Below are 24,012 nucleotides of genomic sequence, written 5' to 3'. Positions count from 1 at the left end.
ATTGGTCAATATATGCGACATTAGGTGGAAAAGTGGTGGAAAGGGTTCATAAGTGTTGAATATGACTTAAAAGTGGAAAAAAAAATTGCAGAAATGGGAGTAATGTAGCAAAAATTGATTTAAAGGAGCAAAAATATGGAAAAAAAAGTGATGAAAATAGGTTAAAATATGGCAAGTTTGGTGTAGTTGCAGAAAAAAGGGTAAAAATACGCAAATCTTTGCCATTTTTTCAAATCAGGCGTACCCCCTTTTTATATCATAAGTACCCCACATTTCATCTGCTGTTTGATTTGTGTGTCAGTGCACTCTGCTGTACTCATTCTTGTGTTTCCAACATTAGTTTCCTATGAGGCCACAAACTCACATACAAAAATTAAAAAAAAACAATTCAACCTTAATGTGATTAAAATACTGACTTATTTGCAAAATATAGCCAACTAATTATTGTCTCCTAATGTCAGAAGTGTGATTAATTGGCCTCTACAGCATAAATGTTTCCTGTTTCAGTAAATTACAAGAAATAACAGTATTTTAATGCACAATATTATTATTAGTTTGTGGTAAATTTGTCAAAAAAAAAAAAAAAAAAAGAATAGCCTTTTCCTGTTAATTTTTAAGTCGATTGATAGATGTTTCAGAGGACCCCCGTACCCCTTTACTGTACCCCAGGGGTACTTGTACCACTGGTTGGGAATCACTTGATTAGAGAAGCCCACATTTCTTTCCTCATAAAACCAATTAATGAATCACAAAACAAGTTATCATACACTTAAATTAAAAACTAAAGCTGTAAGTCTTTTCAGTATTTAAATAAAAAAACAAATAGTGTTGTTTGTTTGTTGATTAATCTATTTATTACCCAATCCTTAAAATAAATTGAGCTCAAACTTTCCTTTTCTGGTATTTTTAAAATTGTATTTAATAAAAACAAACACTGTTTTTGTTTAACTGCATGGATTGGTTCAGTAAAACCACATTCTGGTTGCGTTCTGCACTAAATCTGTGTTTGTCCTGCTGTAAATGACCAGATGATTCACTCTCTGGTTCCCCGGTGATTATCTAACAGCAACAATAGGATGGTTTTATTTTATTTTTTAGAGCCTATGACTTCTTCTGACAAGATAATGTGCCGTGCAACGCTGCCTTTGTTCTGCTCACCCAGGTCACCATTGATGGTTGGTAAAAAGCAACAAAAAAAAAAAACTCCCCCATGCATTCCCTCCCAGCAGCACGTCTGACTTTAAATGCTCTCCTCAGTCTCAGCCTCATGGTTTCAGAATAAAAAACATGATTGGTGCAATTTAGGTGCATTAGGGTGAATAGTGAAGGATAGATTAGCTCTGTTTTTCTTCTTCTTTGTGAATATTATATTTAGACTGACGTGAGAGTTATCCACAGTTTGTGACACTGACAGGAGAATTCTGTTATAGCCTCAGTCCTCCATCTGTGCACCCAGTAAACACTGACTTTACTCTTGTTTGCCTGCATTTTCTGTTTATGTGTCTGAAAAATCATTTGAGCATAAATTTAATATCAGTGAAATCAACCACAGCAAAGATCTAGGGCTGGGCGATATAAACCAAAACTAATATCTCAATATACGATATAAATATAAATATTATTAACTCAAAGTCTGACCAGAAAGGAAATTCTGGGTTAAATTTGCTAATGAAAAATTCCACATAGGCACATTTATTAACAAACAGCTGCACAATATGTGTCACTTTTGGCTTCTTCTCCTTTAAGGGACAGCACGTGTGAGTGAGCTCTGTAGTGTGGCTTGTTTAGATGAAGGTCTGGGTTGGAATGCACTCAGAAATCCAACTAACTTTATTACAAATTAGGATATAAAATAAAAACACATCATTATAGGTGATTATGTGATTTTCTATTTTGCCGAAATAGAAAACTCAATATATCTTGAATCTCAATATATTGCCCAGCTCTACTCTAGTACTCGCATTTTCAGCACACATGCACTCACTTTTGGTTTACTAGTGTGTAAGACTTTGCTAGTGAAGCAAAATGTGTCACTAATAAGCATCAAATTCTAATAAAGGGGTGAAAAATATTTCAAAGATATTCTAACCAATCAGGGAGCTTGATTGAGTTATAATCCCTATTACGGTACTTAATTTGCATTAGGTCTACTAGAACCTGAATCTTATGGCTTTACTAGTACTACTTGTAGACTAAAACCTTTTTTAGTAGTAAACAAGACGAGTTTGGATGAACTACGGCTGGGCCCGCGGAACGTCTCCGCGCTGAATAGCACGTACCACGTTCCTGAGAATTCAGTCAAAAGACTCGGATCCACTGAGTAAAAAAATGGTCTCAGAGGCTCTAGACATCCGCTCATAGAATATTCATGTCAAATTACAACCCGATTCAACGAGCATTAACGGAGGAGTCGTCATTTGAAAACTGGCGGCCCCGTGGGCCCCATTCACATATTGGTGCGTGTCAATGATTCGGTACCACCAACTGTCACAATATTTGATTCACAAATAAATGAGAAAATGACTTTATTGGAAATTGCCAAAAAAAGGTGGGTGGGCCCCTAATCGAATTGTGGTGAGGTATAATCGTAATTTACGTTGAATTACTTTTGAAACAATATACATTTTCTTTTATCCGGGGCCAGGTCACAGAGGCAGCAGTCTCAGCAGAGATGCCCAGACCTCCTGATTCACTCACACCTCCTCCAGCCGTTCTGGGGGAACCCCGAGGCGACACCAGGCCATCTCAGAGACGTAGTCCCTCCAGCGTGTCCTGGCCCTTCCACGAGGCCTCTTCCCAATAGGACATGCCTGAAACAACTCCCGAGGGAGTAGTCATTTGAAAAATGGGGCCCCCTGGCGCCCCCGTGACACATACGGGGTAATGGGCCCTATTTATATATTGTTATGTGTCAATGATTCGATACCACCAATATTTGACTCACAAATAAATGAGAAATTGACTCAAAATCAAAAATCGGGCTCAGAGCGTCAATGCGTACACATCCATAGATTATAGCTACCAAATATCAGCCCGATCTGTTCACGAATAACAAAGGAGTAGTGATTTTAACTAGTGTACACAACAACTACAACAAGAAGAACAAAGTCAGGGCGTTTTGAGTTCTGTAGCCCAGCCTAAAAATCTAATCTCGTACTACTAGTAACACAGTAGTACTACTAGTAACACAGTAGTACTAGTAGATTTAAAATATGTTCCTAGTAAAAACTCAAAGCTTCCCTTGTATTACTAGTGAAACAAAAATGTCTGCTAACTCTAGATGATTATGCTTTCCTAGTAGTTTTACGAGTAGGTCTACTCACTCATGCACTAGTGCACCTAAAACCTTTACTAGTTTTTGAGTGTACTGGTAAACTCAAAATTCACTAGTGGTACGAGTAGATCTAAAGTAAATAAAGTAGGATGGATTAGAACTAAATCCAGCCCCCTGATTGGTTAGAATATTTTTAAAAAGCAATGGCCAGCCTGAATTAACTTCTTCCCGCCCCCTTTATAAGCACATATGGTTTACTGACTCTTTTACGTTTTTGCTTCACTAGTAAAGTCTACTCACACACAAACCAAGATGGAGTACTAGTAGAGTTTTATGCTCAAACTGTTATTTTTAATAGTTTGTTTCCCTGAGGTTGAACCCACACCATGGGAGTGTGTGTTCAGGACAGGAATGCAGAAGATCAAGCCTCGTAAACCTTTGTTATTATTCTTTAATCCTGATGTAGCCATTAAGGGCCTCAAACTACTCATGTACACGTACACGTACACAAACATAGAATCTGTCTACGTTACCGGCAGCATTTTTTGGACTGAACACATCCCTATAAAGAAGCCAAAGTTCAATCATGGAGGTTTTGTTTTGTGGGGTTTAATGACTGACTTCCATCTGCTTCGTTTGTGTTCTATAATCACCAGGAGGGAGAAAAAAACACAATTTACCAGAACAAGTTTACAGATTTGTGTGGTTTGCAACAATGTGCTGTTAATGTGTTTATAGGAACAACAGGGTTAGTCATTCTTTTTGTTTGTTTTGTGAACACAACGGTTTTAAAATCAGAGTCAAGGATCAGATCAGTGATTTGAGCTGGTGAAGATGCATCATCTGTAAAGAAGATAAATGACTCATATTTAGTTTATAGTTTATGAGCCTGAACTAAAGGGAACAGTTAGATTATTGAGCATTTAATAAATTCTAAATGAAAGAAAATAGTTCAGGCACAGCAGTGCAGTAAACACGTTTGTTACTAATGATTGTTCAGTGTTTGTGGGAAAAGAAATGTCATTGAGACACAACACAATTGTATAACAACTCACTATTAACTGACCACTAACTCATCAATAACTCATCAATATATCTATTGTAATTCACTACTAACTCACCAGTTACTCACCTTTAGCTCCCAATGATTTACCAATGATTTACCAAGTGACTTATAATTAACTAACCAATAACTCACAATATCTTAATCTGACCAATACCTCACCATTAATGAATCAATAACTCACGATTAACTAACTAATGACTCACCAGTGGTTTGTTGAAAATGATCTCTGAAATGTTTGACAGACATTTCCTGACTTTATTCATATCTAATCTCTTTAATGTAATCCATGTTTAGTGTGTGTTTTTTTCATGAATGGATGGATGAGAATCCTGTTGCTTTTGCCACTATATTATAATGAGATGACTTTAAAAATTATAGTAATAATTGAACAAATTCCCTGATCATACGGTCTAAACTCCTTTTTTAAATAAAAAAAAAAAACAACCAAGTGCCTGTTTTCTGCTGTCTTTCTACTTCCTCCTCCATTTATTAGCGTTAAGTCCCTTATTGGTATTCCGTAATGAAATCCCAGATTAAAGTAGGTTTAGGGTAAAAAAAAAACATGATTTGCATGATGCATTCATGATGCAACGAGCCGTGCACTGATTAGGATGAGCCTTCCTCTTAATTGTGTTGTTTTGCACATGGTGAGGCTCTCACGCTGATACTCACTCGTCCCAGTGTTTTCTCACCAATTCACATCAATTTCCTCTGGTCCATGAATGCACCTCCACCTCCTGCTGGCATGTATAAGGCCAGCCCCACGCTTTGGATATTAGCCTCAGAAATCCATAGAGAATCAGTTTTATCAATAAGGACATCCATTGGTACAGGGGTTCCCAACCTTGGGGTCACCAGACACTGGGACGGCGTCACCAGATTCCTTCAACAAACTAGGAAGATTTTTTTAACAATTTGAGCCCATTATTTTGAAATTTTAATCTTTGTTCTTTAACGACACCAAACTTGCCTTATTTTAACTTATTTTCATCACTTTTTCTTGCCATATTTTCTTTTATTTTGCAGTTTTACAGACTTTGATTCAATGTTTTTGCACTAATTACCTTTGCGCTGCCTTTTTTCTCTTTCTGCTGTTTGCACTGTTCCTTTTTACGAGAGCTGCTATTTTTTTTATTTTATTTTGTTGTATTTCTGAGAGAGAAACAATGACAATAAAATGATTCTGATTCTGATTCATGCCCATTATTTGTCAGTTTAAACTAATTGTCCTAAACTACACTGAATAATATCCATCCTTGTTTTAATCAGAAATATATATTAAAAAAAGTGGCCCATTATTCTTCATTTTTAATCTCTTTTCATCATATCCCATGCTTATTTTTTCCAATTTAACAACATTTAGGATTGGTCACGCCCATTATTTGCCAGTTTAAACTTTTTCCTGCCACTTTTAAGCCAATATTTTACACTTTGAACCCTTTTTATCACTATTTCTGTCTGTTTTTGGACACTCTAATTTGCAGTTAGAAACCCTTTCCACCACTTTTCCACCTAATGTCACATATGTTGACCCATTATTGTCACTTTTAACCTCTTTTCACCATATTTCATGCTTTTTTTTTTTTTGCTAATTTAACTACATCCAAGAATTGATTTGATTTGGGTTTTTTTTTTTTGCCAGTTTAAACTAATTGTTCCAATATTGACACTTTAAACCTTTTTCAATCAATCAATCAATCAATCTTTATTTGTATAGCGCCAAATCATAACCAATGGTATCTCAAGACACTTTACAGTAGAGCAGTCTTAAGGACGGACTCTTCATTTTATGGATACACACATATGCATATATACGTATATACACATACATATGTATCCCACACCCAACATGAATTCATCATGGCGGCAAGGAAAACCTTCTGTTAAGCAGCAGGAACCTTGTGTGGATCCCATTCCTATGATGAACAGCCATCCACGTTATGCTGTGTTTGGTGTGTGCAGAGGAGAGGATGGAGACAGAGTTGTTGAGTCTCTGTAACTCCACACTGAGGATCCCACAGATCTGCAAGACAAAAGCCAGAAGGAGTACAGGAGCAAACACACAAGGGAAGAAGCAGACATAGAGGGAGTGTTTGAGAGAGGAATGGGACCCTCTCCGGTCCCTCTCTAACCTAAATGACCTCTCTCTTAATACCCTCTCCAACCTCTCTCCAACCGAGCATGCCAGACCCCCCCACCGGCAGTCTATGCCTATTGCATCTTAACTATGAGCTATGAGCTGGTTCCTAACTAAAAGCTTTACCAAAGAGGAATGTTTTGAGCCTAACCTTAAAGGTAGAGAGGGTGTCTGCCCCCCGAACCGTGGTTGGTAGATGGTTCCAGAGAAGTGGGGCCTGATAACTGAAAGCTCTTCCTCCTATACTACTTTTAGAGACAAATGGAACAACGAGTAGTCCAGCATTTTGAGAGCGTAGTGTTCTGGGGGGATTGTATGGCACTACAAGCTCCTTGAGATAGACTGGTGCCTGTCCATTTAGGGCTTTATAAGTGAGAAGAAGAATCTTGAATTCTATTCTATATTTTATGGGAAGCCAATGCAGAGAGGCTAATACAGGAGTAATGTGATCTCTTCTCCTAGTTTTAGTCAGTACACGTGCTGCAGCATTTTGAACCAGCTGAAGTGTCTTAAGCGACTTGCTCGGGCAGCCTGCTAAAAGAGAATTACAATAATCCAGTCTAGAGGTAACAAAAGCATGAACTAGCTTTTCGGCGTCGCTCTTTCACCACTTTTTCTGTCCGTTTTTTGTCCACTCTAATTTGCAACTTTTAACCAATTTCTGTGGTTTTTAAAATCCCATTTCACCACCTTTTCCTTCATTTTTGGTCAGTTTTAATCCACTTTATTTCTGGATTTCCATCTTTAAGATGACTATAATAATAATAAACATTCCTGGATAACAGTGGATATTATTCAGATGAATAAATAAATATGGTAATCACAGATTCATAGAACAATGGACCATCATTTTGCTGACTTTATGGATGGACCCCAAAAATCTCCCACCTTTTATTCCCCCTTATAGATGGTCCTGTCTCCACATGAATGTTCTTCAGGTACAGTGGGGGGTCCCCAGCCTCTGGAACCTTTATTTTGGGGGCCGAGGTCTGAAAAGAACCACTGCTTTAGTATGTTGTTTTTTTTACTGCGTGTGCATGCGTACACACATGTTGAAGTGTCCGAGCCAACACAAATGTAAATGGCCGCCCTTTAAGTGCGCTAAATGCATTACATGTGATCGACACAAGGGTGCTATTTCATTATGTGGAAGATAAAAATCCACAAGCCAAACAAATTACACGGCTATAGAAAGACACACTATGACCCAAAACCAATTATTGGAAAAAGGGCCGTGGCTCCTGTAGCCTGGAGCAATTTGGTTGGTCGGCTCAGAGGCGGAAAATCAAACAATTATCAAAAAACAACATCTCATCTCAGGGCTCAGTCGGCCTCGTGGGATACAGATATTGACTTTAAACTAGAAAGTAAATCCTCAAGAGAGATTTCATGAGAAAGCCACAGTCAGACGAACAGCAACAGTAGCAACCACAGCAGAAATGACATGAAAACAAAGAAGCGCGATTGATGGAGAAAAGCTCGTCATTACAAAATTATTAATTTAGCTGACATAAGATCAGAAGCAGGACAAAAACATTAAAAATGACAGAAAAATATACATAAGAAAAAAATATACAAAATGACTCCAAAAACACAAAGTGACATAAAGATGGGGGAAAAATAAAAAATGAATATTTAAAAAAAAAAAAAAAACGTTAAAAATGCCTTATTACAGGAAAAAATATGCTAAATTACAGGAAAGGAATAAATAAATGACAGAAAAGAACATACAAAATGACAGAAAAAAAACAGAAAATTACAGGAGAACAAAATAATAAAAAACTACAGAAAAAAGAATACACAAAATTACTCCAAAAACACAAAATGACAGAAAAATATAGGAAAAGATATATATATATATATATATATATATATATATATATATATATATATATATACAAAATGAATGTAAAAAAACAAAACAAAAAAAAATGTTAAAAATTACAGAAAAAACGCAAAATTACTGAAACAATATGCTAAATTACAGGAAAGGAATACAAAACAAAGTAATAAGACGTTACAGGAAAAACATACAAAATTACAGAAAAAAACATACAAGATTTGTTTTAAAAACCCACACAAATTTACAGAAAAAAATATAAAAAAATACAAAATTACAGAAGAAAATATACAAAATTACAGAAACAAATATACAAAATTACAGAAAATAATATACAAAATTACAGAAAAAACATACAAAATTACAAGATAATATACAAAAAATACACATACAGTATTTACTCCAAAACACACAAGTTGACTACAAATAAATACCATTTAAATATTAACTTGGGTGTTTTTCTGAGCAAGTTTAATAAGGAAGGTAATTTAAATCGTAGTGGATTCACAAACTAACAAATATCTGTGTTTGTTTGATAATAATAATAATATAATATTTTTTTAATTAATTGGATTTATATAGCGCTTTTTTCAAGGAGACTCAAAGTGCTTCACAAAAATCATTATTCATTCACAACAATCATACCGGTGGTGGTAAGCTACATTGTAGCCACAGCTGCCCTGGGGTATACTTCCAGAAGCGTGGCTGTCATTTTGCACCTACGGCCCCTCATTCATGCACAATTCATACCCATTGATGCATTGTTCTGGTGTCACATTCAATAAACACAACTGTTCATGATTTAGGAACAAATGGTATGAATTCATTGGACGCCCCCACAATCCTCCAATCAGAGCACTCCGCACTAGAAGATAGATCTGCATTATATAGAAGATATTTTAGCATCCAAATCATCTTCTGCTCATGGATCGACTCAATTTATTTCCAAATTGATTTCATGTCAACACTGCCTCAGTGTATTGACAGGTTATAAGAAGGACACAGATTTCAAGGAAATACAGATAATGAACCTTTTGTCATGCGACTAAAAAGCTTGTCTTCATGCATTAAAGAAAATAAACACTCTGAACTGCTCCAAGTTTGTATTTGTAGTGTTATTATGTTGGGAAGACTGTACATTCAGCAGATCCTGCAGGACAACAAAAATGCATGAAAACATAAAAAATGACAATCAAAACTATACAAAGTGACTTCAAAAACACATCAAATTACAATAAAAACACACAAAAATCAAATGAAATGACAGAAAAACAAACAAGAAACAAATATATACAATATCAAAACAGATAAAATGGCAACAAAAATACTCACAATGACTTCCAAGACAAAAATGGCTACAAAAATAGTAAAAAGAAAAACAACAAAAATGCACAAAATAACAACAAAAACACTCAAAAACGTACAATCTACAAATACCTTTTGCAGTGTTTGACATCACCACAATATAAAGACCCCGTTGGTGTATCAACTCAACTGGTAATCATTATAACTGGTGACGCTGTGACTTTTGTGCTGCGTTCCAGACAACTGGAACATTTTTTTCCTGTAACGTGGTGAAGAGGTTTTAGGGAAAGAGTTGATGATTGGCTGCTCACAAAAATGTGATTCCTGGGTTTGATTATAATTTGGTTCCATTTTGAAGGACAAGGATTTGGAATTTCTATGTAATAATTTGATGATATTTGGCAAACATTTTATACATAAATGAAGATTTTTATTTATTTAATATTCCCAAATTTTAAAGCTTTTAAAATCCATCTTAAAAATGTGTTTAAGTCATTGAAAGTGCTATCACACTGTGTTGACTAACCCCTGTACATTTTATTGTTTTGTTTTGCTGCTTGAATTTTCAATATTGATGCCTGATTGTGTGTCTGCAAAAACACACAAACTGAGATCAAAGACACTCAAATCCTTTGATTTTTCCTGTGTTAATTCTCAGATTGGTCAGTTTATTAAATGGTGACATGAATGTTAATAACGTGACCCTTGGATTAGACAATAGCAGTTTAGTGATAAAAGTTGTCCATCACTGTCCCATACAAGTGATGCATCATGACAGCGTGTTTAATAAAAGTCTGATAAACTACACTGATACATTCTATTCTGCAGAGGTGAACGTAACTGATTACAAGTACTCACGTTACTGTAATTGAGTTGAGTTTATGCGTTTTAAAAGAAGTAAAGTGATTAAGTTACATTTTTACATTCAACCGTTACTGAATAAATTTAAATTTTTTGTTTCAAAATGATCAACGGACATAGTGAAACAATAAAAAAATTAAAGAACCAGACCAATCAGATTAATGCACAGCGTTGAATGGAGGTTTTGTTCTCAGAGCATCGCTAGAAGATTCTACAATCACTATGTAACCCATGACGACAAAGCATCTGGTATTGGTGTTATTTTATTTCATAAATAAGTACACTTTACAGCTCTGCTATTCTTTATATCAGAATCTCAAACTGCTTCGGCCGTTTGAGTCCCAGTTGTAATCCTGCTGGATCAAAGCACACAGACTGGCCCCTCCCCCCTCTGAATCAAAGCAAACTTGGTCTGACACTGTGTTCCTGGCTCTCAGCTCGGTATTCATTGGCTCAGTCAGAAAACGAGCCACGAGAGCTGCACTTTCTCACGTTTGCTTTGGTTCTTGTTAAAATGGCTCAAATTATTTGGCTTGCAAATGGTTTACGTTTCCAACAAATTAACTTTAGGGGTGAAATGTGCAGGAGTGTAAAGAGTACTGATAAATCCTGCTCAAGTACAAGTACTGTGTTATACATAAAATACTCAAGTACAAGTAAAAAGTAGCTCAATTACATAGTACTCAAAGTAAAAGTTACTTTCTTACCAGGTTTATTGTTGGTAATAAATCTTGCTATGGTTCCCTTGCATACAGTAAACATCTCATGTATAAACTTAAAAAGGATGAGACCAAATCTTGCACAATTGGAACATAATTTATTTTCCACAAAGGCATCTGTATAAAATAAAAGGTTTGTCAAAATGCACAATTCTTTTTTTAAATAAAATAACACCAATTATTTTAATTAAAAATCAAATAAATTATCAGGCTCTATAGCTACATTTATGAGCTCTAAGAAAATAACCTCCATTAAATGCTGTTTTGGCGTTGTACATTACGTTTAATCTGATTGGTCGGCTATGATGTCACGCATTTGATTGTTGTCTGATCGTTTAATTTTTTTGTAGTTTCACAAAGTCTGTTGATCATTTTAATACAAAAAAATAATGATTTACTCATTAACAGTTGGGTGTAGAACTGTAACAAATGACTTTGTCTTTTAAAACGTACTTGAGTACAAGTTGAATTACTGATTTAGAAATATACTCAATAGTACGAGTATACATAAAAGCTACTCAGTTACAGTAACGTGAGTACATGTAATCCATTACTTTCACCTCTATGTCCTTTAGTTGATTAAAACTACAACTGAAATAGTCTTGATGACTTGAACTAAGTTGCATTTTAGTCAAAAGAGTGACTAAAACTAAAACAAAATAAACATTTACTGTAGAAATGAACACTATAGATGTGTATTTTGGGGTGTATGAGTTCATTGCAGGAGGTTCACATATTTATCCATTCATTTCAGTTAATAAAATTGTTTTTTGTCACTGTTAAAGTGACAAAAATTACATAAATACATGAATAAAAGCCTAAATGAATGAATACATTAATAAATACAATTCTACATTAACATTGCATCTAATTCTAAGTCTATTAACAGCACTGGGGCAGGCTCACTGCTCAGGCCGTGATTTGCATTCACATGTTGGGTTGAGGGTGGGGTGGGGTGGTGGGGGTCTGTCCATTGACTGCTGAGCCTGTGGTAGGGCATCCAATGACGTCATGACGCAAGTTGCCCCTCTACGTGAGCCCACACAGGCTGATGGGTGCTCCCTGTAAACAAACTCTAAAGCACCCACTTTTAAAAGTGTTCATGACTTATTTATGATATTTCATTAATAACTTATATTTCAGTGCCTAAAACATGGAATAGCTGCAAGTAAAAACTGTTGCTTAACTTTTCATAGGCGTATTATTAATTGTTAAGTATTCATCCACTAGTTTTAGTTTGGAGGAGTGTTTTAATCCGTCCCCTCTGGTCCTCAGGGCGCAGGGTGGGTAGTTGGCAGATGAGGGCGCATGTGCGCGCACGCACGCACGTACTTTCCCTCATTTCTGCGTGGCGGTGTGTGTGTGTGTGTGTGTGTGTTTGTGTTGTGAGCAGAGATGAACCGAGCTGCAGATTAAAAACAGCTCGAGCTTCAGGACGAACGTGCACAGCGCGGTTTGTTTCCGTGACCCTGGAGCTGGAGCCCAGGCTGAGCTGGAGCTCAAGGTCCGTACGTGTGTGCGTGAGATGAGCAAGTTGAGGAAAGTGTGACCGCAGCTTCTCAGCTCGACCAACAAGTAAGTTCATGTGTGCATCCAACGCAAAAGCTGCTTTTCGTTCCTTTCCGCTGGATGTGCGCGTTGTAATGCGCAGTTTTTACGCACGACGCGAAGCTTTTCTCGCTGCACGGTGTCGCGGGTTGGCGCTGGATCTGTTCTGACTGTGAGCCAGTGAAACACACACGAAGCCTGGACTGTTGTGTACGCGCAGTGTCGGACACTCAGAGTCACGGAGGTTCAGAAAGTTTGGAAAGAGTTCCGGACACGGTGCGTAAAGCTCGTTCCAGGTGAACGTGGCTGGTGTGACGGGTTACCTGCAGAGAGCAGAGGGCAGGACCCCCAGGCAGAAGTTTAGGTGGGGTCCTCCAATCTGACACATCAGGACACCGGATTAGGACCTGGTTTTAAAGCCTCAGACATGTTGGAATTGACTGCACGTGTTCATATTTGGTTCATGCATTTGATTTATACTGAAAAATTATTTTGTGACGTCATCATGCAATTTTTTTCCCCTCTTCTATCAGAGATTTTAACACCTTTACGGAAGCTGGTGAGGACCAATTTTGATGGAGGAAATCATTTTAGGCAAATCGAGAATAAAGTCGAGAATGAAGTCAACATGTTGAGAATAAAGTAGAAATATGTCAAAATTAAAGTCGAAAAGTTGAGAAAATGCCGAATATATTCATAATATTGAGAATAAAGTCGAGAATAAAATTGAAATGTCGAGAATAAAGTCGAAATATCAAGAATAAAGTTAAAATATAATGTGAAGATTATAGTCGAAATTTTGAAAATGAACTCAAAATACAATATCCTGATTAAAGTTGAACTTTTATCGACTTTTATTACAATATTGTGTTTTGAGTTTATTTTCAAAATGTATACTTTAAACTTGTCTTTTCAACTGCAATCTTATTTTGGAAGGAATCTGAATGAATATGCTGGTTCTGGATCAGTTTGTAAAATATCTTCATCTGTCATCATTGGTGAGAAAAAAAAAAAGAGTAATATCTTTGTTTTGAATTGACCAATCTTTATGAAGATTGACTCAGTTATGTCGGATTGGTTTCTCAATTATTCCAGCAAGTTTCATTAAAATGGGATCTGGATTATTCTAAAAAATCTGTATGTTTGTACTTTTACTGTATGATAGACATTTATTCCAATCATTTTAAAGTGTGAAAGATCAGAATCAATGATCCAGATAACTGACAATATCTGGAAAAGAGAATATGATAAAATAAGCTATTAATACTTGCCATGGTCCCTGTCATTATGCCATGAATAATCCTCACTGTGGAAGTTTCTGCTTCCCAATGTGTGTGTTTTGTTTGGTGTAAATTACTGCTGAAACTCTGATGTTATCCTGAGAATATGATCAATCTTAATAGTTCTGTACCTTCTTGTCTGATTTCATGGTTGGGAGATGATTTTATTTGAGGATACGTGTGTTTACATCAATGGAAATGGTAAAAAAAAAAAAAAAAACATTTCAGATTTCAAGAGACTGTCACCCTAGAACCAATGCATATCTGTGACTAATCATGAGTGATGTGAACAGTCTATGTTCATAGCTCTAAGCTGATCTAATTACAGGGAGCTGAGACATATGCTAAGTAGTTTACTGAAGACCCAAACATGTTCCAGACCCAAACACACAAACTTTTTTCTGATTTTGAGGGGCTGGTATGTCCACCAGATATGATGTATAGCAGATATTATTGTATATTCTGAGAGAGTAGGTGGAGATGTATTACTATACTAAATGTATGTTTCCTATGTGATGTAGTTCCTGAGATATTGGAAGCTGAAATTGGAAGAAAAATAAGGACGAGCAAAAGCCCCCCCCATCCCCCCTGGGGGTACGAAATGGCACTACAGGGGGACTTGAGAGAGAGAGAGAGAGAGAGAGAGGGGAAATTAACAAATGAAAGCATTAAAAATATGGAGTTTTATAATGTTTTTTTTTAGTTCAAAATTGATAATCATACTAAATATTTCCAGCAACTCACAAAACGACAACAAAAATACACAGAATAAGATAAAAAAAATACTGAATAATCAAACTAACAACAACAACAACAAAATATACAAAATGACACCAGAAAGAGACTAAGAGAGAAGGCAAAATGAAAATAAATGACAGAAAAATACACAAGATCACAATAAAATACACCAAAATAGCACAAAACGACATAAGAAACAACCAAACGACACCAAAAAACACACACGCAGAGAGAATCATTTAGATAATACCAACAACACACAAAATGACACCAAAACACACACAAAATGACACAAAAAACTCAAAAAAATTATGTTAGAAATGATTTTGATGAGAACATGAACTGAAGTCAAGTCAGTCTTGGTTCCACATCATGCAGGAAATGACCTTAAATTATATTTTTAAAAAAACAATAGAAATAAATCTATGTGTTTCATTCCACTTATTTACAAAATTCGATTCTTCAAAATGTGTTATCACTCCTTCATTCCATCATTATGCTCTAAAGTTGTTTTTTTTCCACAGAATTCTGAGCTAAATGTTCTCTTCGGACAAAGGGGGGCCTTGGATTCAAAAGTTAGAGTTCAGGGAACATGTGAACCACTGACTCAGAGCATCCCTTAGTTTTAGTAATACGACACAGGCTGGGATGAGTTTATCTCGACCTATTCGATGCTTTTGGCCGTTTTTCAGTCTGTGGGGTTTCATTGGACATCATGCTGAATGTTTTTGTGCAACAGCAGCAGGTCGTACAGTTGCACATCCATCCAAGGCATCAGCGGAGATGTTTTAATGGATGAGGCGGTGCTGTTTTAAAAGACATTAGTTCCATCAGTTTCTGTCTGGCTGTTCCTGCGCTGCACCACATTAGGTTCATCACCTTTGTTCTGTTCTGTTCTACTGCCTGTTCTGCTACATATCTCACACACACACACACACACACACACACACACACACACACACACACACACACACACACACACACACACACACACACACACACACACACACACACACACACACACACACACACACACACACAATCCTGCTCTACAATGATCACTGTGAGGATGGAAAGAAAAAGCATTTTTCACAGCTGTATTCAGTCCAAACTGGGTCATTTATCTTTTAAAATAGGCTTTATTTACATGAACAAGAATCTATTACCTTGATTTAGTTACTTTTTCACCCAAAACACACACACAAGTTGAGGTGGTTAGAGAAAATAGAAAATGAATCACATTAAACAAATACTGAAAACTGGACTCTTACTATTGACTGAGGTAACCCATGGACTCCCACTAAGTCAAATCTAACAGAAACAACAAATAAATACTGTTTTAAAAGCATAAAAAGTCCAGGGAGTAATAAAAATCCCAAAATTGAATCAAGACAATAAATACCAAATGTATTTCTAGAACTTTTTTGTTGTGGAACACAAGCCGCTTCCAATTTAAAAACTGTTTTCCTACAAATCTGGTCTGAATAACACAAAATAATTGCTGTTTATCCTTTTGCCGTTAAGTGTTCTGCCATAATGCTGACTCAGCCTTTTTACTTTGAAATAAGAGAAGAAGAAATTAGAGCCTCCCACCAGCCATACATCAATGGTTGAATGGTTTACATGTATGTAATGTATGTTCACCTGCTCACACCCACAGTACAGATTGCAGTAATAGTATGAAGTATTAATATCCTTCATTCATCTTTCACAGAAGAAACAGATGGAAATTAGCCTGTAGCTAAAATCTGACATATTTACATGTTTAATATGTACTGTTCCTTTTCTAAATAAAACTAAAAACTAAAAAACCGGGTCAGGGTAATAATATTGAATACATTATTATTATTATTATTATTATTATTATTATTATTATTATTATTATTATTATTGTTATTATTATTAATAATAATATTGCAATATAAATAAAATATTCTATCATTATTCTTGTTAAATAATTTATAAATTCAATGTGTTCATCTATTTACTAAATAATTAATAATTGTGCATCTAGGTCCTCTACTGATTAATACTGTATAGACAAGACGTGCTTTTATTAGATGAGGTATTATGTGGAACTCGCAGTAATATTTGGATTGTTATGGACACCAACTCATTAATTTTACATTTTTCTGTTGTTTTATTACTATCATGGTTCTGATTAAAAAAGGAAAAAGACAACATAAAACTCCCCTACACTGGTTGAAACACACGGTAGGGGATCAAAATCACAACTTAGGGGCCCCTACGCCCTACAACGCTGGCGAGAACCCTGGATTCGTTCCCTCCCTTTGGCCTCACTGATCAACTAAAATCAATTTCTCACTTCCTCACTTTCTCTGGTTAGATGTTTTTCACTAAAACACAAGATTTGTGGAGGTTTGAGGAAACGTGGGAGCAGTAGTAGACTGTTATTTGGTGTGTGTGTGTTTGTACAACATGAGCAGTGTGCTCAGGTTCCATGCATGTTTATGTGTGTGTGTGTGTGTGCGTGTGTGTTCACTTCAGGACAGCTTTAGTGGGAAGCGAAGGGTTGACTGAGATGTTTACTGAGGAACCCCAGGCGTCCTGGGCTGTGCCTCCCTTCTCTCTGATTGGCCGAGACCAGCTTTCCCCCGTTACTTTGCTAGGGTGTGATTGGTTAAAGAGCGGCTGAAGATGAAGAGACAAACAGGCCAGGGATGATTCAGACGCTTTAGTTGTTCCGTGTCTTTATAAGATGCTGTGCGATGGGAAACATCATAAAATACGCATTTTAGTGAAAAGAAAAGCAGTCACGACAGCAGTGAAAAGTGTTATTACGCTAACCCGAGGCACAGATGTTTGAATCAGTCTGGAAACAAAAGGATGAAGTGATGTCCAGAAAAGGAATTTCACAATAAAAGCAGTAGAAGTGTTTCACAGCAGTGTAATGTTTGACAGCTCGACGCCATCAATTCTTTTGTTTTATGACTCGACCTCGTACGACCTCTGGATAGTTGGATCACACACATGTGCACACACTGTTTTTTAAGTGCATCATAGTTTAAAAAAAATACAGATTTTTTCTCCAAGTGCTGAAATTCACATCACAAATTCTCTTTTTCATTGTTTATCACATGATTATGATCCACCACATTCATCCGTCCATGTGAACACTCGTGTCTTAACTGTTGCCGTCCTACATTCACTATCAACTTACTTTTCTGGTGCTGAGAAAATTGTGAACATGATTTGAGTAAAGTGTGTTTTATGGGATTTCAAACAACAACAACCTTTTATTAATTTTCAACATGAAGAAAAATGTAATCTGTGAAAAGTAAAGCTCCAGCTTTTTCTGTGATCACCGCAATACAGAATTCACTTCATGAGACAGAAATAGCAATATTGTTATTATTTTTAATATCAGGGTTCTCGTCAGCATAGTTGAGCGTAGTGCCCCCCGACACTGTGACTTTGATCCCCCTCGCTGTGATGTCCCCTCCCTTTTTTTAATCAGTACCGTTGTAATAATTGTTATACACAAACGGAGAAATACATACAACAGCTACAGGCGATCTGCTCGGATACCCCCGCGTTCACCCGAGGACCTCTGCAGCCACTTAGCTGCCCCGGTGTTGCCTGTGTGCATCCTCTGCTTTGTTTCCCCATAATCACCATCCAATGTAAATAGTGTGCTTCATAATCTCAACAAAAGCAATCGCGTAAATAAAACAATAGAAACATATATAAAAAATCCTGAAATAGACATCGCTTTATGACACAAACTAAACCCTCGTCATCATGTTTTGGGACAATATCATACCTTTACACAATAAAATAAAACACAAGGTCTAATGTAGAGAATGATACGATTATTAATACACGAGGAGGCCGATAACTAATATTTGGATCCGGCTTTCAGAATTAAAAAAAATACAAACTCTTATCAGCTGTCTGGTTAAAAAAAAAAAAAAGTCAAAATGTCGAATATCGTCGCTGATAATGGGTATATAGCCTTAGCCTAATGTGTAGCAACTTAAAATCCGGAACAAAATCTTGTATGGTTTCAGCGCGTGACTTCGCCACACTTCTACAGCAGACAAATAGGAAGTCGCCAGTAAGCATCGTAAACAAGTTTGCCACGATTTCAAAGCCAATAATGACATGTGATTAGGGAACGTCGATAAAACAAAAAGATTTAAACTGTCAAACGGAGAATTGGAGCCATTCGTGAAAGAAAACGTTAAACCTGTTCCAACCGTGTGACACCACAACTTATCTAAGAATGTTGTTAACGTTCCTCAGGCGACTGCTTTGTTTATCAGTCGTACTCACCGTAAACACAATAATAAACATGGAGTCAAACACTGGACCTTGATGTGTTTTTGTTGCTAAACTCAGACCTGAGACCGTCTGTCCTCAGATTGGAGCAGAAGTGGAGCAGAGTTTGCAGAAACCCAACCTTGGGTTTGTGGGCTACCCAGCGGACGTGTATAGAGGTGCTGTAAATAGCCGAGGGCGCGGACTCAAAGTACGACCTATATTTAGGAGGATGGACTGGTAGAACGTGTTCTACAACGGGAGCTTGTTGACCTAGAACGCTTGTGGTTTCTTTCTTTCACTCTGTCCCCGACTTCTCTGCTGTGTAGCAAACTGACGAAAAATCCACAAAATCTGATTCTGAACTGTAATATTTGTATTTTAATTTTTTACTTAGTCAAAGTAAAAGCCCATTGATGTGCCCAGCATTACACAAACATGCATTCTAAGGACTTTCCTGCATCTTTTTTTGCATTTCCACAGCTGTTTTCATACTGACAGTCCAGGACTCACAACAGCTGATGATCACATCATTTTAAGGAAAACTCGTCATTTAGAGAAGTGCTTGTTTCTGATGCACTAGAACAGTGTGCGTAGGATTCACTCACGTTCCCTCAGTCCGTTGTGCCTACAGTCATCTGTTCTAAACATGCTAAAACCTGTTTTTTCACTGAGTTTCCTCAAACATCTACACACGCCCCAATGTATGGCTTTATGTCTGTATTTAAGCTGTTTTTGCTGGTATTAGGATGTTTTTTTATCTAAACTTACACTGTCAGCTCAATCTAAATAATCTATCTATCTATCTATCTATCTATCTATCTATCTATCTATCTATCTATCTATCTATCTATCTATCTATCTATCTATCTATCTATCTATCTCTCTATCTATCTATCTCTCTATCTATCTATCTATCTATATCTCTATCTATCTATATCTCTATCTATCTATCTATCTATTTATCTATCTATATCTATCTATCTAGCTACATCTCTATCTATCTATCTATCTATCTATCTAGCTACATCTCTATCTATCTACTGTATCTATCTATCTATATCTATATCGCTATATAGCTGCATCTATGTCTTTCTATGTCTCTATTCTATATCTATATCGCTATATAGCTGCATCTATGTCTTTCTATGTCTCTATTCTATATCTATATCGCTATATAGCTGCATCTATGTCTTTCTATGTCTCTATTCTATATCTCTATATACTGAAGCTACATCTCTATCTTTATCTATCTATCTCTATATCCATATACATGTATCTCTATATCTGTATCAATATACTGTATCTATCTCTAACTCTGTATCTCAATCTATGTCTCTCTCTATATATATATCTATCAGTCTATATCTCTTTATATACAGTATATGTCTATATCTATATCTATATCCATATATCTGCACCAATATATCTATATCTCTATTTATCTCTATCTAGTGTAGGGCTAATTATTGACAGTAAGAATTAATTAAAAAACACTTCTATGCATTTGTCTACATGACTCCACATTCCACAATGCAATGTGAAACTGTCTTTACTGTAAAGATCATAGCAAACGTTCTAACTGGAACCTCAACATTTGATATATTTTTCACTGCAGAACAAAACCACTCGTACTTTCCGTTGCACCGTCCAATGGCAGCAGCGTGACAGTGACCACGAGAAGATTTATGCACAGTTTTGTTTCAGGTTTTGTGTAAATCAGCTGATTATAAATGGCAGACACACTTTGGGGTCAAAGGGGAACCGGAGCGTGGAGCAGGAAGAGGAGGGCTTTAGTTTTCACATGGGGATGTCATCATGGAGTCCAGCTGATGGTTATAATCACAGCGTCTCTCTGACCCTTTTCTCGTTCTTATGTCCATCTCTCTCTCTCTCTCTACCCAGCATCATGGCTCCTACTTCCAGTCTTCTGCTGCGGGTGGTTATTTCCTCCCTGGTGTCAACACCAGGATGGACTCTGCTCTCTGACTGGACCCAGACCTCATCGTCAGGTTGGTTAACGGCACTTTTACACCTTTGTCTGTTTGTCTGTCATTTGTTTGTTTACTTAGTTAATTACTTATTTATGTATTTTTCTCCGTGTTTGCGTTTGGTAGGGGTGCACCGATTGCAAATTTCTGGCCGATCACTGATTTTTTTATTTATTTATAGCATACACCTTAAATCATATTTTAATCTTATTTTATTGAACAATACCTGTGAAACAGTACAAACATGTTATTTTAACTGCACATGAGGTAGTTATCTCAAATATAAATGAAAAGTTTAGAACATTGGTGTCCAAAATACTAATGTATATCACTTCCTTTAGTCTTTCATTTTTCACATTTTAAAAACTAAATAAACATCAGGTTCCACTGCAGACCTGTTTATTGCTCTTTGACTCAAATAAAGTGCACAGTCAGCAGGATTTAGTTTTACAAATAAAGAAAATCACAGGGTTTGGGGTAGATGATAAAATAATAATCTACAGGACAAACTAACTAAACATCTTTAATAATAAAGTGTTCTGAGTTTTAAGTTTCCTTGTAGAGCAAAATAAAAAAAATATCCAAATTCATCAGCTTTGTGGATATTTACATGTAAAAATATTATTCTAAAAATAACTTATAACAGCTGACGGAACAAAAGCTAAAAGTCAAACATTCTACAGAAATAATAAAGTGCAGCATGTGTAACATTTTCATAAGTCAACGTGTAATAACAGAATGAACATGACACAGGTTAGTTGTTCTCACACTTATTACAGTCACTTATACATTAGTGGAGGGTTTTTATTCATGTACAAAGTCATGAACTCCATCATTTTCCTTGTAGTAACTTTTGCTCTTTTCACTGACAAACGCTCTCAGTGGACAACTGGCTCTTTGGTTCGCTAGCATTAGCATTAGCTTTAGCATTAGCTTGATTTCTAGCTTCAAATGCTGCATACTGAGCAGTGTGGTGGTTTATTAAAAGGTAAATCGGGTAATGTTTTGTTTGCAGCTTCACCAAAGCTTATTCCCGCGTTACAGGAATTACAAATTGCGATCCTTTGCTCTCTTCTTTTTGTGTAAAACTGCCGACATGCTAAGCTAACGACTGCTCCGACGTTGTTGTTATGCTGTGTAGTAGAGGCATGTGCACGTGCACACCATAGACTGTACGTGCACACATGAGCTTTATGACCAACTTTAACACCTTTGTGGAGGTAGAAAAGATCAAAGGAAAAGATCGGTTTCATATGCAAGGATCGGTCGATCGCAGATGTCCCAAAATAAGGGAAATCAGCACCGATCGATTGGCCGGCCGATGGTTCGGTGCATCCTTAAAGGTCCCATATCATGCTGTTTTTCACCCCAAAAACATAGTATTTGAGGTTTATTTTTTCCCAAACTCGCCTGTTTTCCAGAGTTTTATTTTATTTTATTTATTTATTCAGTTTATTTCCGACATGGTTGCATTCACAGAAGTTTTGTTGTTCTCTTTTTTTGGTTTGTACATGTCGAAAAAGGAGATGAGAGAAGCAGTTTGCTTATCTAGGTCCCGTCCCCTGTTTAAAACACAGACTCTGAAAAGTCGCTTTCTGAGCAACTCTACACAAACGGGCTGATTTGCATCCTACTTATGCATATTCATGAGTGGGCGTGTCTATAGACGGGACAGTGACTTCCTCCTCCCCGCACGGTGACGTAGGGCCAGAGGACGGCCCCCCCTCCTCCCACCCACTCCGTAGCCGAGATCATGCTGCTTTATTAACACGAGACAGAGCGTGGGGGCGGGGCGTTTGCCGTACATTGGTACATTACCAGAAAGTCGACACATACCCTCCTCACTAAATTGGCCATATCTCAAAAAGTATTCATGCGATCAAACAAAAAATATGCTTATTGAATAAGTAAGGAACAATTGGAAAATGTGTTCCTCACAGATGATTTTTATTTGGATTAAATCCAGTGGGCATCACATTAAAACTAGGTTTAATGCATTAATTCCATTGCAGATATATAAATAATGTGACCTTAAATTAGGTTGGGGGATGGTCAAATGTTGTACAAAATTGGCAAAAAACCTAATATCGAACATCCATAGAATCGAGTGATTCCTCAGACAATGGATGAGATGTTCGTCTGTGTCTGATTAAATGTTAGCACAAACATAATGTTGACACTTGTTATCGTGTATTATGTCAGACATCAGTTGCAGAATGCTGTTTACTCAGACACGTGTGGAAACGTTCCTGAATCAAACAGGTCAGTGATCAATAACCAAGGAGTAAACAAATGGCTGGAGGCCGTGTTTTTGTCAAAGTCCAGGGACGGGATGATGTCGGATGTTCAGTCAACTAACCCAACCTTCACCCAACGGTTTATAACTCTTACCTGAACTAAAAAACGGAGCAGTCTGATAGAAATCATCACTTTTAATAGAGATCTGCCAGTCTCCTTCAGAGGTGTCTGCTGATTGCTTTGATTTTTCTTGACTTCTACGTAATAAATACAGCAAGTTCATTTTGAATATGTTAGGGTTCATGTTTCCAGACAACTGTTACTCAGGATTTTCACTTTGATCTCCTGACATGATTTGACTGTCAACTGCCAGTCTTAGTCAGAGGTGTCTGCTGATCGCTTTGATGTTTCCTTTTATATTTCCTTGACTTCTGCGTAACTATTCCAGCAATATTCTTTTTGAATAAGATGTTAAGGTTTCATTTATTCTGACAGCTCTTCCTAAGGAAATCCACTTTGATCTCCTGACATGGTTTGACTGTCAACTACAAGTCTTAGTCAGAGGCGTCTGCTGATTGCTTTGATGTTTCCTTGACTTCTGTGTAATTATTCCAGCAAGATTCTTTTTTAATAATACGTTAAGGTTTCAGTTATTCAGACAACTTTTTTTCAGCAAATATACTTTGATCTCCTGACATGTTTCGACTGTCAACTGACCGGTCTTCATGGATTTC

The 24,012-nt window shown here is 36.6% G+C and overlaps 1 protein-coding gene across 1 annotated transcript in view; it reads left to right on the top strand.

Annotated features, from left to right (window-relative positions):
- The first annotated feature begins 12,509 nt into the window (after nucleotides 1-12,509).
- ghra (growth hormone receptor a) overlaps nucleotides 12,510-24,012 on the top strand; it is a 37,657-nt gene continuing 26,154 nt past the window's right edge. The window contains exons 1-2 of the mRNA XM_028458679.1: nucleotides 12,510-12,777; nucleotides 20,955-21,061. Of these exons, the coding sequence (XP_028314480.1) occupies nucleotides 20,959-21,061 (103 nt within the window). The 5' untranslated portion in view covers nucleotides 12,510-12,777; nucleotides 20,955-20,958. The remainder of the gene's footprint in view (nucleotides 12,778-20,954; nucleotides 21,062-24,012) is intronic.

Source organism: Gouania willdenowi, chromosome 9 (assembly GCF_900634775.1).
Source record: "Gouania willdenowi chromosome 9, fGouWil2.1, whole genome shotgun sequence".
NCBI classification, from domain to species: domain Eukaryota; kingdom Metazoa; phylum Chordata; class Actinopteri; order Blenniiformes; family Gobiesocidae; genus Gouania; species Gouania willdenowi.
Note: the sequence above shows the minus strand (reverse complement) of the source record. Positions and strands in the feature narration are given on the sequence as shown.